The 13,336-nt window shown below is 31.7% G+C and overlaps 2 protein-coding genes across 2 annotated transcripts; both read left to right on the top strand.

Annotated features, from left to right (window-relative positions):
- LOC145566823 (uncharacterized) lies at positions 1 to 8,902 on the top strand. The gene is made up of 12 exons (XM_081626118.1): positions 1 to 144; positions 777 to 932; positions 1,069 to 1,122; positions 1,202 to 1,348; positions 1,583 to 1,940; positions 5,228 to 5,334; positions 6,942 to 7,214; positions 7,546 to 7,701; positions 7,789 to 7,839; positions 7,970 to 8,116; positions 8,305 to 8,464; positions 8,787 to 8,902. The coding sequence occupies exons 1-12, from the start codon at positions 1 to 3 to the stop codon at positions 8,900 to 8,902; spliced, it is 1,869 nt and encodes a 622-aa protein (XP_081482244.1).
- Positions 8,903 to 10,260: 1,358 nt separating this feature from the next.
- Positions 10,261 to 13,046, top strand: LOC145566822 (protein neprosin-like). Its single transcript, XM_081626117.1, has 8 exons — positions 10,261 to 10,413; positions 10,598 to 10,684; positions 10,802 to 11,036; positions 11,218 to 11,357; positions 11,449 to 11,499; positions 11,641 to 11,802; positions 11,887 to 12,255; positions 12,945 to 13,046. Exons 1-8 carry the CDS (start codon positions 10,261 to 10,263, stop codon positions 13,044 to 13,046), a joined length of 1,299 nt encoding a protein of 432 aa, XP_081482243.1.
- The last annotated feature ends 290 nt before the right edge of the window (positions 13,047 to 13,336 follow it).

The following is a 13,336-nucleotide window of genomic DNA, read 5'->3' as shown; positions in this document are numbered from 1 at the left end:
ATGGAAGGAAGTCTGTTGATCATCTTAGTTTTGTTAGTGACGAATTCGATACAAGGATTAGAAGCAACATCTTCACAAGATGAAAAAACGATGGTTAAAAATCAACTTCATCTCATCAACAAGCCATCAATTAAAAGCTTCATGGTATGTTATATAATTAATCAAAGATTAAATATGCTAAATTATTGTAGCATGCATTTATTAGGATTATAATTGCAAGGAATAATAACTTATGAGATTTTGAATTTATTTTACTTACTCCGTATATGAATCATGTCACAATGTTTTTATTAATGTTAACACCCTAAAATTGCATTGAAACATAGTACAAGTAATACTCATTGTTCTTTAGATTCCAAAACCGTTAAAACTAATTTATCTGTTACTAAAATGGTTGCATCATTTGCTTTTTCTCATGGTCTCAGTGCATTCGTTTGACCATTAATATAATGCTAATAATAATGCAGTTATACAATGTTTTTTTAAAAAAAATACATATTAAGACGCTTTGACAAGATTTATGTTTCCTTATAATTTATACAGTAGTGTAAATTATATTTATGGTCAATGGTGTAAAAGTTTGACCAGATATATGGTGCAACTATTTAGTAATGGTAAAAGTATGTAACATGTTTATATGAAAAGACGCTTATTATAAAGATATACTGTTGTCGAGAATGTCATATACTTGTCCAAAGATAAAACAAGTTAATTGGACATTTCATATCTTCTTTTTTAGTCCTTTCTCGATCTTTTTTTTTTTTTTCCCTTGGCAGATTGCAACTCTTGTAGCAGCAACCAAAAACTTAGGAGCAAATGGAGTAATTAACGTGTGGAATCCTGAGGTTACACAGGATCAACTAACAGTTGCTTCGGTTTTTGTTGCTAGTGATGATGTTTCCGGTGTTAACGGTGTATCAGCCGGTTGGGTGGTAAATATATATGTACTCCTTACTTGTTTGGTCAATCACTTTTAATATCTCACCATAAGTTATTGTAAATTCGTCTCGCTTAAAGAGTTTTTGATTTTTTTTTTAATCAATCTTTGTCTCAACTTAAACATTTCAGGTGAATCCTAGTGTATTTGGCCAAAATAATACTTGGTTTTATGCCTACTGGACCGTAAGTATTCCAATAACTAACAATGATGTTTTTTTCAAACTAAGTACCGTAATTTGTTCACCAATTTCAAATTTTGTAGAAAGACACCGGAAAGAACACAGGTTGTTACCACGGATTATGTCCAGGATTTGTACAAGTTAGTCAAAAGGTTACTCCTGGCCTAGCTCTACAGCCGGTTTCAACTTACCAAGGTGAACAACGTTTTATCAATATTTCCATCAAACAGGTAATTTAATTTTGTCATATGATACATTATAATTTAAAAGTAAAACTATATTTCCAACTATGAGTACTCGGTAAAATAATAATAATAATAATAATAATAATAATAATAATAATAATAATAATAATAATAATAATAATAATAATAATAATAATAATAATAATAATAATAATAATAATAATCAAATGTGACCTATTATTTGGAAAATAACAATCGTATCATTATTGATAAGTACAGGAACTAAAAACAAAGAATTGGTGGCTATTTTTCGGGGATGAAGGAGTAGGATATTGGCCGAAGGAGCTGTTTGGTACCCTAGGGGACGGGGCAACAAGAGCAGGTTGGGGAGGAGAGATTTATACCTCGCCAAAGGAGGCGGCTCCGGGGATGGGAAGTGGTCATTTCCCAGAGGAAGGACCTAACAAGGCTTGTGTAATATATGGACTAAGCTTGGTTGGTACGGAGAAACCTCCTGCAGAAGAAGACCTTAAAATGGGTGTAAGTAAGCCTGATTGTTATAAGGTGAAATATGGTGGAGATTCTGGTGGTCAATTTGGACATTTTATGCTCTTTGGTGGACCACCAAATTGTAAAAGTATAACTTAATTTGAAGTATGAAATTAGTACCCTTTAATTATGGTGGCAAAATTAAACAAGGTTATAATTAATGACGTTTTTGGAGTATAGACTCCCTCCGTTTCATAATGTTAGTCCCATATATTATTTTGGGCGTTTTAAAAATATCTACTCATATTAAATATATTTCATTTATAACTTGATTTTTTTTTTTTTAGAATTAATTGATTGTGGATTGATGACATGACTCTAAGTAAGAAATTTTTTACCTTAAATTATGCAATTATGACTTGTGCTTTCCTAATGAAAAATCAAAAAAGTTAAATAAGGTAAACTAATTATGAAATCTGTTGTACTTTAATGTTAGATTCCAAATATATTTGTTTTCTTATTTTATGTGATTGATTCTATATGGGACTAACATTATGAACGGAGGGAGTATAAAATTAGTGTGTCATCTGAACTTTATCTTGGGTTATAACATTGAAGTTTCATGTGACAACTATATGGTCTTTTGAAGCTTTAATTCTAGACCCATTGGATTTTTTTTTTTTTTTTTTTTTTTTTTTTTGTGAATGGGAAGCAATAATATCATTAAATAATAGCCATACGACATCTATAATAATAAAGATCTGTAAACCACAAATTTAGAAAAAATATCATAATTTTTACAATCAAAATCATAACTAATTTGCAAATTTGGCATAACTCATAGTCCACCGCTTCAAGCTTGATGCGAGCAATGATTTTCGATGTCTTTGCATCTTTCCAAGTTGAGATCTCCGCAATCCGCGCTCATGTTTTGATTGACCAGTTGATGACAAATTTCAGATCCATAGGAATCCAAATTACCTTCCCAATTATTATAAGAACCCTAAAAATAAAATTCCCATCCATGGATGAGAATCAAAATCCCAAAAAATTGGAAAAAACCCAGAAAATTGGGAGAGACTCTCATAGATGGAGAGAACAAAACAAAACGTAAAACAAAACAAAAAATTAAGGGCTTGTTTGACATCATTTTTTGTTTTCAGTTTTCTTTTTTTTTTGAAAACCAAAAACCAAAAACAGGAAACAAGAAAAAGGTGTTTCCAATTTTCTGTTGTCAGTTTTCAAAATTATCATGATTTTAATAAGTTTAAATTGTTTTTGATTCATTATAGGACATATATCATATGCTCTTAAAAAACAAAAATCAAAGAAACGGAAAACCATAGTAATGCCAAACGAACCCTAAAAATTAAATTAAAGAAAAAGGGTCAGAAATAGTCTAGACGGACAAGAAAACTAAAACTCTAGAAGAGAGAGGAGAGATAACAGAGAAAAAGAAAAAAAGGGCGGCAGAGACCCATTGGATTTGATTACATGAAATTTTATTTAATTACAAACTTAAGCTTTGATTGAGTTTGGATCTAAATAAAAATAAATTGATAATTGGAAGTAAATGAATGGAATTTGAAACGGATTACAATTGATGGTCAATGTCAATTATGAATTTTTTTGGCTTTTATTCTATGCTACATTCTAATACGTATTTATGTATAAACGTGGAGGGTGAGGTTTGGTGTTCAAATTTCAAAACACTTTTTAATATATTACTCCGTAGTATAGATGTGTACATAAGAGCAAACTATTGAAAATGTTATATACTCATTACTCCTAGTAGTAAGCTAATTATGAATTTGTGATACACTCGCTAGATATTCCACTTGAAAAAAGGTGAATGAGATTTGAAGCCGTGACATCCTTAAATTATCACACTAACTTTAAGTCTCTAATACCATATGTTAGAAGATTAACTCAACCAAGAATTTGCATTATAAGACGATACAAAAGGAACGATGAGAGTATTAATTATCCCATAGAAGCTAAGGACAAAATCATAATAAAAAAGAAACCATTTGGAGTATTAATTACTCCCTCCATTGTTGCTGCAAGATTACATTTGTCATATTTTGCGTTCCCTTTTATTTTTAGTGAACTGAAATTATTTTTGCTGAACTTAAATTATTTTTACTAAACTGAAATTAATTTTGCTGAACTTAAATTATTTTTACTGATCCTCTATTATATTTCTTCTTTAGAGTTAGGCCATGTTCACTTCACCTTAAAAAAATAATATTGAGTAAAAATAATTCTAATTTAGTAAAAATAAGTTCAGTTCAGTAAAATAAGTTCAATCCAGTAAAATTAAGTTCAGTTCAGTAAAAATAATTCCAGTTCAGTAAAAATCAGTAACTTTAAAGAAGGAATATAATAGAAATTCAGTAAAAATAATTTTTGTTCAGCAAAAATAATTTTAATTCAGCAAAAATAATTTTAGTTCAGTAAAATTAATATTGAAAATAATATAAGTTTAGCAAAAAAAAATTTCAATACAGTAAAAATAATTACAGTTCAGCAAAAATAAGGTGAAGCGAACGAGGGCTTATCAATTTTTGCTGGACTGAAATTATTTTTAGTAAACCGAAATTATTTTTATTAAACCGAAATTATTTTTATTGAATATTATTTTTTTAAGGTGAACTGAATTTTTAAGGTGAACTGAACAGAGCCTAAATTACGTTTGAATAATTTTCTAGCTAGATTAAAATAATTTTTTACACTATTTCCAATGCAATTTCATTTACGGAGTACCAAAAACTTTACCTACTCACAAAGCAATTTTTATTTACCAAAATATTTACTATGTACCTACTTCCAACATAAATATTCCTATTTCCCTGCCTTAATAATGCATTAATATTGTCTTAAAAAAAATTTAAAAAAAAATACAGAAATATTTAATATGGAGTACTTGTTATGTTATTTGACAGTGAATTATTATTTATTACTTTTCACTATTGTATTTTCCCTTTTTTTTTTTTTTTAGGAAACTAGTTTATTTTCCTTAATAATAAATAATCACGTAAAATTGCCAAAACGTAATAATATTTCATGAATTTATAGGTAGTATCAGTTCATCACAAAGGAAAAAAATCTTAATAAAAGGAAAAAATTATGTCAATCAAATACATATGGCAACAAATCAATATACTTCGTAATAAAGATTACAAAGCATTTAAGAAGGATACATAAAAATTCTAAAATAATGAGCTGGCTTACATATAATATCATTTTTTTTACCATAGAAGATGGCCATAATATATGTCATCGTCACCATGCGTTATATGAAACCAGATATTGCTCATAAAATTAAAAAAAAAAAAGTCAAATTCATTGAATTTTTGACTTTGTTATTGTAGTTGTTAATTTGATACTCCATGGAGAAAACTCAGCTGATTTTGTTGGTTTTGGTACTATTAGGCATGAATTTGGTACAATATTTAGAAGCAACATTATTTGAAGATGAGAAATTTATGGTAAAAAAACGACTTGAGCTTATCAACAGGCCAGCCATTAAGAGTTTCCGGGTATGTAAATTGTAAACCTCAAATCCTAAGTTACATACATTCTCTAATTGTGTTTTAAAGTTCATAAAAATCCTCTATACGTTTTTCTCCTCTATTTAGGGTTGACGTATGTAACCTCCTAATAAATTTAGAGTTTCGATAATATTGTCTACACTTGAGAGGTTTGGAGAAAATCATGAAAATTAATTAGTGGAGAATTCTTTAAAATTAGATGAATTAACAAGCAAATATTAATGAATGATTTTTAGAATTTGAATGCAAAAGAAAAAACAAATATTTGTGCAATTTGTCTTATAATGGATGGTAAAACATGTGATGTAAAATAAAGATTTTTAATTTGCAGTCTCCGGCTGGGTACACTCAATTTACAATTTAAGAGCAATTATTTATAATGCGTAACATTTAACAACAAAACTAAAGATGGTTGTGAGACGGGTGGGTCAATCTCATATGGTTTGGACTTGACTAGGGTCTGTCCCATGGATGAATCTACTTAGTTATTTTAGTGTGATTTTTCATGTCAGACTATGCCTTGTTGCAATTCTCAACAGAGAAAAAAGAAAGTGGCCTAGGCCCAGCTTGGCTTAACACACGGTAGAGATGTCAGTGGGGCGGATCAAGTAGGAGACCCACCACAACTCCATTCCTTGCCTTAATGGGGCTCAAATAAGTCTTGGCTTAGCGAGTGGTGAGGCGGGGATAGGGATTAAAAACCATACCCGTCATGGGTGATTGGTCAGCCGCAGGGGGGGGATTTTAGGTTGTACCCGCCTCATCCCTACCTGACCCAACCCACTTCATCCCCGCCCCATCCCCACCTTTATGAAAAAAAATTAAGTAAAATAAAATAATAAATATAATACTTTGTAGTACATTTATTTTATAAAACAAAAAAGTGTGTAATATTAGCAAAGATATATATATATTTTTTATTATAATCTATAATAATTATGTAGGATTGTGTATTTGGGATACGGGAATTAGGTGGATCTTGAGTGGGAATTAGGTGGGGGTGAATATCCAAGTGGGAGGAGGAGGGAAAAGGGATGGTTTTGGATTTTGGATGACTTTTGGATCCGTTGCGGGGATGGGGATGAGGATGGGAATGAGAATGGAGATAAAATGTTAGGTAGAGATGGGGATGGAAACACCAACATATGCCCCATTGATATCTCTAAACACACACAATACATAACATGATTTTTTCATGTTTGGTCATGTCATGTCATAAGCCACCTCCAGCGTATACCTCGCCCATACATACATATCCAACTTCAATATAAATGCATTATATTGTCAATTTAACGAGGATTGAGTGCAAATGTGCAATACATATAATGTGTGATCATGTAATTCTTTTTTTTTTTTTTTTTTTTTTTTTTTTTTTTTTTTTTTTTTTAAATCAGACAAAGCATGGTGAAATTCTGAATTGCGTGGAGATAAACAAGCAATTTGCATTTGACAATCCATTACTACACAATCACTCAATTCAGGTTTGTTCAGTCCATTTCTTATTTATTTTTCATGCTGAATTTTATGCATGCCTTTGCTTATTTTGATTGACAATATAGTCCTACCATTAACTAAAATCTTCAATTTACATGCAGATGAAACCTAATTTCAAGATCTCCAAGCAAAGTACATCAACTATTGGCTCTTATACAATATTAACGCCTCCACAACTTGTACCGAAAAGTACAAGATGTCCTAGAGGAACTGTTCTTATCAAAAGGATCCGAGAAGAGGACCTTGCAATGGAGAAATTTTCATCATCATTTAAGACGACAATTTCGACCATTAAATTGACCGAGTCTATAACTCCTAACATTGATTCAGTCGACTTTACGTACGTACGTCTCGTTGACCTATCCGGACACTACGTAAGTATGAATTTGAAATTAAGGTTTAAATGTTTAATTGTGATTGATAAAGTACACTAACAAAGAAAAAAAAGGTTTTATAATAATTTATCATAAATCCATAATTAGGACGTAATATACTTCATATCCTCGTAATATTTAATCATTTATTATGTTAAGAATTAGATTATATTGTTACCCGTTACACCAATTTATCTTGACAAATTACATGAAGAAAAGTCTATAACAAAATTATATGTGTTTTCTTATTTTTTTTGTAATAATTTACGCGAAATTGATCTTTCAAATCATGAAAATATATATAAAAAAGGGTTTGTTATTTTCTATGCAGATTGCAACTATTGTAGCATCAACCAACAACGTTGGAGTATCAGGCCTTATAAACGTGTGGAGTCCTGTAGTTATAGAAAATCAACTATCAGATACTTCTGTTTTTGTTGCAAGTGATGACGGTGACGTTAGCAACGCTATTCAAGCAGGCTGGGCGGTAATACATAATAAAATTTTGCCTTCTCCTTTATACTTAAGTTATTGTAAGTTTGGCTCATCACTATAACTGTTTATAACACTTCAGGTATATTTATATTTATACCAGAACTCTACTCGATTATACTCTTACTGGACCGTAAGTATCCTAATAATCTTTATTTAACCCTTAAACATTACTCCGTACGATGTAACATGAGATGTTGCACCGTATATTAAATAAAATAATTAAAATCCGAAATTAATGATATATTTTGACACATATGCAGAGGGATACAGGGAAAACCACAGGGTGTTTCAATGCATTGTGTCCAGGATTTGTACAAGTTAGTCAAAGCGTTGCTCTTGGCCAAGTTATAGATCCTATATCAACTTATTGGGGTCATCAAGTTTTTACAAACACTACCATCCAACAGGTACTTATACTTCTATAAGTTAATAAATATATATAATTTGGCGACTTTCTATGTGTTACACATAATCATCATATCATAGTACTTTCTAAGTTCTAACTACCTAAAAACTAAAAAGTGTCGTATAGTCATATGACAAGTACAATAAAGTATTTTGTAATTTACTATTGGAGATGCTCTTATTGACATAGGACCAAGTTACGAAAAACTGGTGGCTTACCTTTGGAACCGAGCATGTAGGTTATTTTCCGAAAGAGCTGTTTAGCACCTTAGCGAATGGTGCAACAAGAGCTGGATGGGGAGGAGAAGTGTACACCCCAACGACGGCTACCTCTCCGGCGATGGGAAGTGGTAATTTCCCAGAAGACGGATATTCAAAAGCTTGCCTTATACTTCCTCCGTTTTCTTTTACTTGCAACACACCTTTTAGGCACGCAGTTTTAGGAAATGATTAGTGAGGATAAACGAGCGATTTTATCAATATAATTTTTACACGAAGATTAGAATAGGGTTAAGTATCATTTGTAAAAATTATAATGAATAACTTGTCTGTTTACATTACACAAACCCGACCTCAAAACACGTGCCACAAGGCTGTGTTGCAAGTAAAAAGAAACGGAGGAAGTATCAAAGATGCAAGTGATAGGTCCACAATATTTTCCTAATGGAACAGACCTTAGACAGACCATAACTAAAGCAGATTGTTACAGAGCTATTTATGGAGGAAATGTTGGAGGTGACTTTGATAATCATATGTTGGTTGGTGGACCTGCAAATTGTAATGCTTGAGTTATTGTGCAAATTGTGTCATGAAACTCATCTTTCAATCGATGAATTGATTGTAAGAACATAGAGTTGTCGTATTTTTCGGGTTTTTGATGCATTCTATATAATTATATATATAACTCTTATTTGGTTAATTGGTTAGTGAGTGATAAAACTAGGTACATACAATTGAATTTCATGGACTTTGCCAATAGTACATGGACAATGTAATGATGACTACGTATTTTGAGAAGAGAAAAGCTACTCTACACCAACCTTAATATTTGTAGTGGTTGTCAAATACTCCTAGTTTAGTTGGTTAAAATTAGGGATGGTCTTGGATGCTTTAGATGCACCAAGAGTTTAGGATTACTTAGAGCATAGCTGAGCAATATTGGGTGAGTTTGCGGATGTCCATGGCCGGCCTCACTCTGTGTCAAATGGAATATTAGATGTTATCTTTTTATGTGTCGATTTTCCTTTTAATACCCCTTTGCTGCAACTAATAAGAAACAGAGTTTTTGTTGGGAAATCAAATGGGGAGTGTTGACACATGGCATAACAGGAGCACATGGTGATAACATATTAGGTATAAAAATAGGAGAGAAAACACTTGTGGCCAATTAAAAGGTTGCTAGCAAACCATTGAGATGGAAGATTAAATATTTATTATGACACACCTTTTTGCGAAAAGAATAACATAAACACGGTTCACCTAACATTTGAACAAATTCAATTCAATCACATAAAACCCCATGCATGTTAATTTAAGTCTATACTATGTAAAAAAGGAATTTTGAATCAAGTCCACATACCACGTGGCACTCTCCAAAACATTTTGAATCAAGTATGCATGCCATGTGTCACTTTCTCGACTTTCTTTATTGGGTATTATTCCCTGTTATTACACATTAATTAAAAATTATACACATGGCTTGTATAATATTCGAACTCTTGATCTCAAGGTTGATTTGTGAAAAGAATAGCAAAGCAAAAAAAAAAAAAAAAAAGTGTAATACATGTCTTAATATGTATCTGAGTATCTCTAATACCATTCACAATTATTTTAGTATATGTAATAACTCGAGATATCACACAGGCCCAAAAACCAGTTGTTAATCAAAAAAGGTAGCATGTCTTTTATTTCGAAACAGATTAAATAATAAAAAGGATATTATTATTAATTACCACACAAAAGGACAAATCATAGTTAAAGGAAAGAGATTATGCTAGTCAAATTCATTGGCAACAATCAACAAAGATAACGAAGCATTTATGATGGATTATATTGGACCATATATATATAACCATATGTTATACGCATGTTATATGTTCATTTTTTACTTTGTTTTTGTAGATTGTAGTTGTTGATTTGAAACTACATGGAGAAAATTCAATTGATTTTGTTGGTTTTGCTACTATCTGGCATGAATTTGATGCAATCAATAGAAGTAACATTATTATTTCAAGAAGAGAATTCTATGGTAAAAAAACGACTTGAGCTTATCAACAAGCCAACCATTAGTAGTTTCCGGGTATGTAAACCTCAAATCCTACATTACATTCTTTAATTTACAGTCGAGAAATTATATATTGCTGTCTAATGAAAATTACAAGAGAATAATTTAAAGCAAGATAAATCAACACGCAAAATAAATGAATGATTGGGTGCAACAATACATGTAATGTGTGATATGTACTTCTTTTGCCATCAACCAGACAAAGCATGGTGACATTCTGGATTGCGTGGAGATAAACAAGCAATTTGCATTTGATAATCCACTACTACAAAATCACTCAATTCAGGTTTGTTCAGTCCATCTCTTTAATTCAATGCTAAATTTATGCATGCCTTAGCTTATTTTGAATTTTTGAGTGACAATTTAGTCCTAAGAATTACTAAAGTCTTCAATTTACATGCAGATGAAACCTAATTTCAAGGTCTCCAAGCAAACTACATCAATTATTGGCTCTTATACAATATTAACGCCTTCACAACTTGTACCGAAAAGTACAACATGTCCTAGAGGAACTGTCCTTGTCAAAAGGATCCAAGATGAGGACCTTGCAATGGAAATATTCCCATCTTTGTTAGGGACGACAATTTCAACCACCAAATCTTCCAAGTTTGTTACTCCTAACAATACCCGGACACTATGTGAGAATGATTAAAAGATGCTAGTTACAATACCCTATAACTTACTATTGGAGATGTTTTTTTATGTAATAATTCACGCAAAAATGATCAAAAAAATAATTAAAAAAGGGTTTAATATACTAGACTTTCTTATTCTCCGTAAATGTTAATGAATTTCTGTGGCAGATTGCAACTGTTGTAGCATCAACCAACAGCGTAGGAGTTTCTGGTCATATAAACGTGTGGAGTCCTGTAGTTTTAGAAAACCAACTCTCAGATACTTCTGTTTTTGTTGCAAGTTATGATGGTGCCGTTAGCAACGCTATTCAAGCAGGCTGGATGGTAATACATGTGTCTCGCCTTCTAACAAAAAATACTTCACATTAACTTATTGTAAGTTCGGCTCACCACAATTGTTTAACAAACATTTCAGGTAAATTCAGATTTAAAACAGAACTCTTCTCGATTTTACGCTTACTGGACTGTAAGTATTCCAATTTTTTTTTTAAAACCCTTATACATGGTACATTACAAAGTAACATGAGATATTGCAACTTATATCATAAAATAAAACAAGTAAATCTGAAAATAAAACTCTTATAATTTTTGAAAACACATGCTGAAGGATACTGGGAAGACTACAGGGTGTTACAATGCATTGTGTCCAGGATTTGTACAAATTACTCAAAGCAATACTCTTGGCCAAGTTATAGATCCTATATCAACTTATTCCGGTCAACAATATTTTTATACCTACTACGATTCAACAGGTATTTGTATTTCTAAGGTTTTTTTTACACGATTTACAATGTGTTACAAATTACTACGTCGTTAGCTTATAAGTGTTGTAGCTTAAAAATATTCGTATAAGGATGCTACAATACCTTGTAACTTACTATTGGAGATGCTTTCACCAACAAAGGATCAAGATACGAAAAACTGGTGGCTTTCCTTTGGAACTGAGCATGTCGGATATTTTCCAAAGGAGCTGTTTAGTACCTTAACGAATGGGGCGACAAGAGTTGGTTGGGGAGGAGAAGTTAACAGCCCAGCAACAACGGTTACTCCAGCAATGGGAAGTGGTCATTTCCCAGAAGAAGGATATGCAAAAGCTTGCCTTATATCAAAGATGAGAGTGATAGGTCCACAATTTTTTCTTAATGGAACAGACTTTAAACAGATTATGACTAAACCAAATTGTTACAGGGCTAAGTATGGTGGAGATGTTGGTGGTGACTATGTAAACCATATGTTTGTTGGCGGACCAGGAAATTGTGTGCCTTAACTATCATGAAACTCATTTTCTTTCAATTAATTGACTCTGAAGGACAGAGACATTGTTGTATTTTCGAATTTTCGATGTATACTGCATATTCGTATAAATCTCAATTGGTCAATTGATTAGTGATACAACTAGGCTCATTTAAAATTTCATGGACTTTGCCAATACTAGTTCATACTCTTATTGAGTTCCTAGTATTAGAATATTAGTACAGACATATTTCGTGACAAGTTCTGCTAATACCTCTATACAAACAAGCTGTAATAGTTGCAAATTCTGCAATTGACATACGGATGAAACCTAGCTGTAAGATCTCCTAGCAAACATCACCTTATTGCTCTTCAACTACTTAGGCAACGAAGTAACAAAAAAATCACAAATAAAACGTAACCATTCAATCTCGTGCAAAACCAATGTACAACTGCATAGCATCTTTGCAACTTCAAGCTGCATGTTACTGTAAAACAATCTACTTGTAAAGAATATGCAGAACATAATATACACTGCATACTGGTGATGTAAATCTCAAATTTCATCGGTTCCCTTTTTATTCAGCAGTACTTGCCAACAATGGAGGAGTATGTGGTGAAATTAGTGTATGGAGTTATGATGTTACACTCGAATAGCTTAGTGCTGCTTCTGTTCAGGTTGCCAGTGTCGATGGTTCAGTTAGTAGCCAGCCTGGTGGTAAATGCTTGCTACATGCTACAGTAGCATCAAAATTCTTTTGCTTTACAGCAGAAACATGAATTGAATGAATGCAGCCATGTATATCTGATCTAAACCAAAAAATTGCTATGTGCCTTAAGCAATATACCGCTAGTGAATTTACACAGAAATATAACAAAATTTAATTCAAAAGAGAGATTTTTTTCCTAGGATCTTCAATTAAAGCTCACAAATTGTAAATCACAAATAAAATTGACTGACCTGAAAATTCTTGTAATTGTATAAATCACTCTTTAATTGAATAGAAATGGGATTCAAAGAAAATTTTGAACACAAACAGCACACTTTATGTTTTAAGAGTACTTTTTCT

This window comes from Chenopodium album, chromosome 11, assembly GCF_948465745.1.
Source record: "Chenopodium album chromosome 11, dcCheAlbu1.1, whole genome shotgun sequence".
Lineage (NCBI taxonomy): Eukaryota > Viridiplantae > Streptophyta > Magnoliopsida > Caryophyllales > Amaranthaceae > Chenopodium > Chenopodium album.
Note: the sequence above shows the minus strand (reverse complement) of the source record. Positions and strands in the feature narration are given on the sequence as shown.

Coding starts and splice junctions, on each gene's coding strand:
- LOC145566822 (XM_081626117.1), top strand. CDS start 10,261: ATGGAGAAAATTCAATTGATTTTGTTGGTTTTGCTACTATCTGGCATG. Junction 10,414..10,597: donor CAACCATTAGTAGTTTCCGG/GTATGTAAACCT, acceptor GCCATCAACCAG/ACAAAGCATGGTGACATTCT. Junction 11,037..11,217: donor TAACAATACCCGGACACTAT/GTGAGAATGATT, acceptor CAACTGTTGTAG/CATCAACCAACAGCGTAGGA.
- LOC145566823 (XM_081626118.1), top strand. CDS start 1: ATGGAAGGAAGTCTGTTGATCATCTTAGTTTTGTTAGTGACGAATTCG. Junction 1,349..1,582: donor TCAATATTTCCATCAAACAG/GTAATTTAATTT, acceptor TGATAAGTACAG/GAACTAAAAACAAAGAATTG. Junction 8,465..8,786: donor CTCTCCGGCGATGGGAAGTG/GTAATTTCCCAG, acceptor CTAATGGAACAG/ACCTTAGACAGACCATAACT.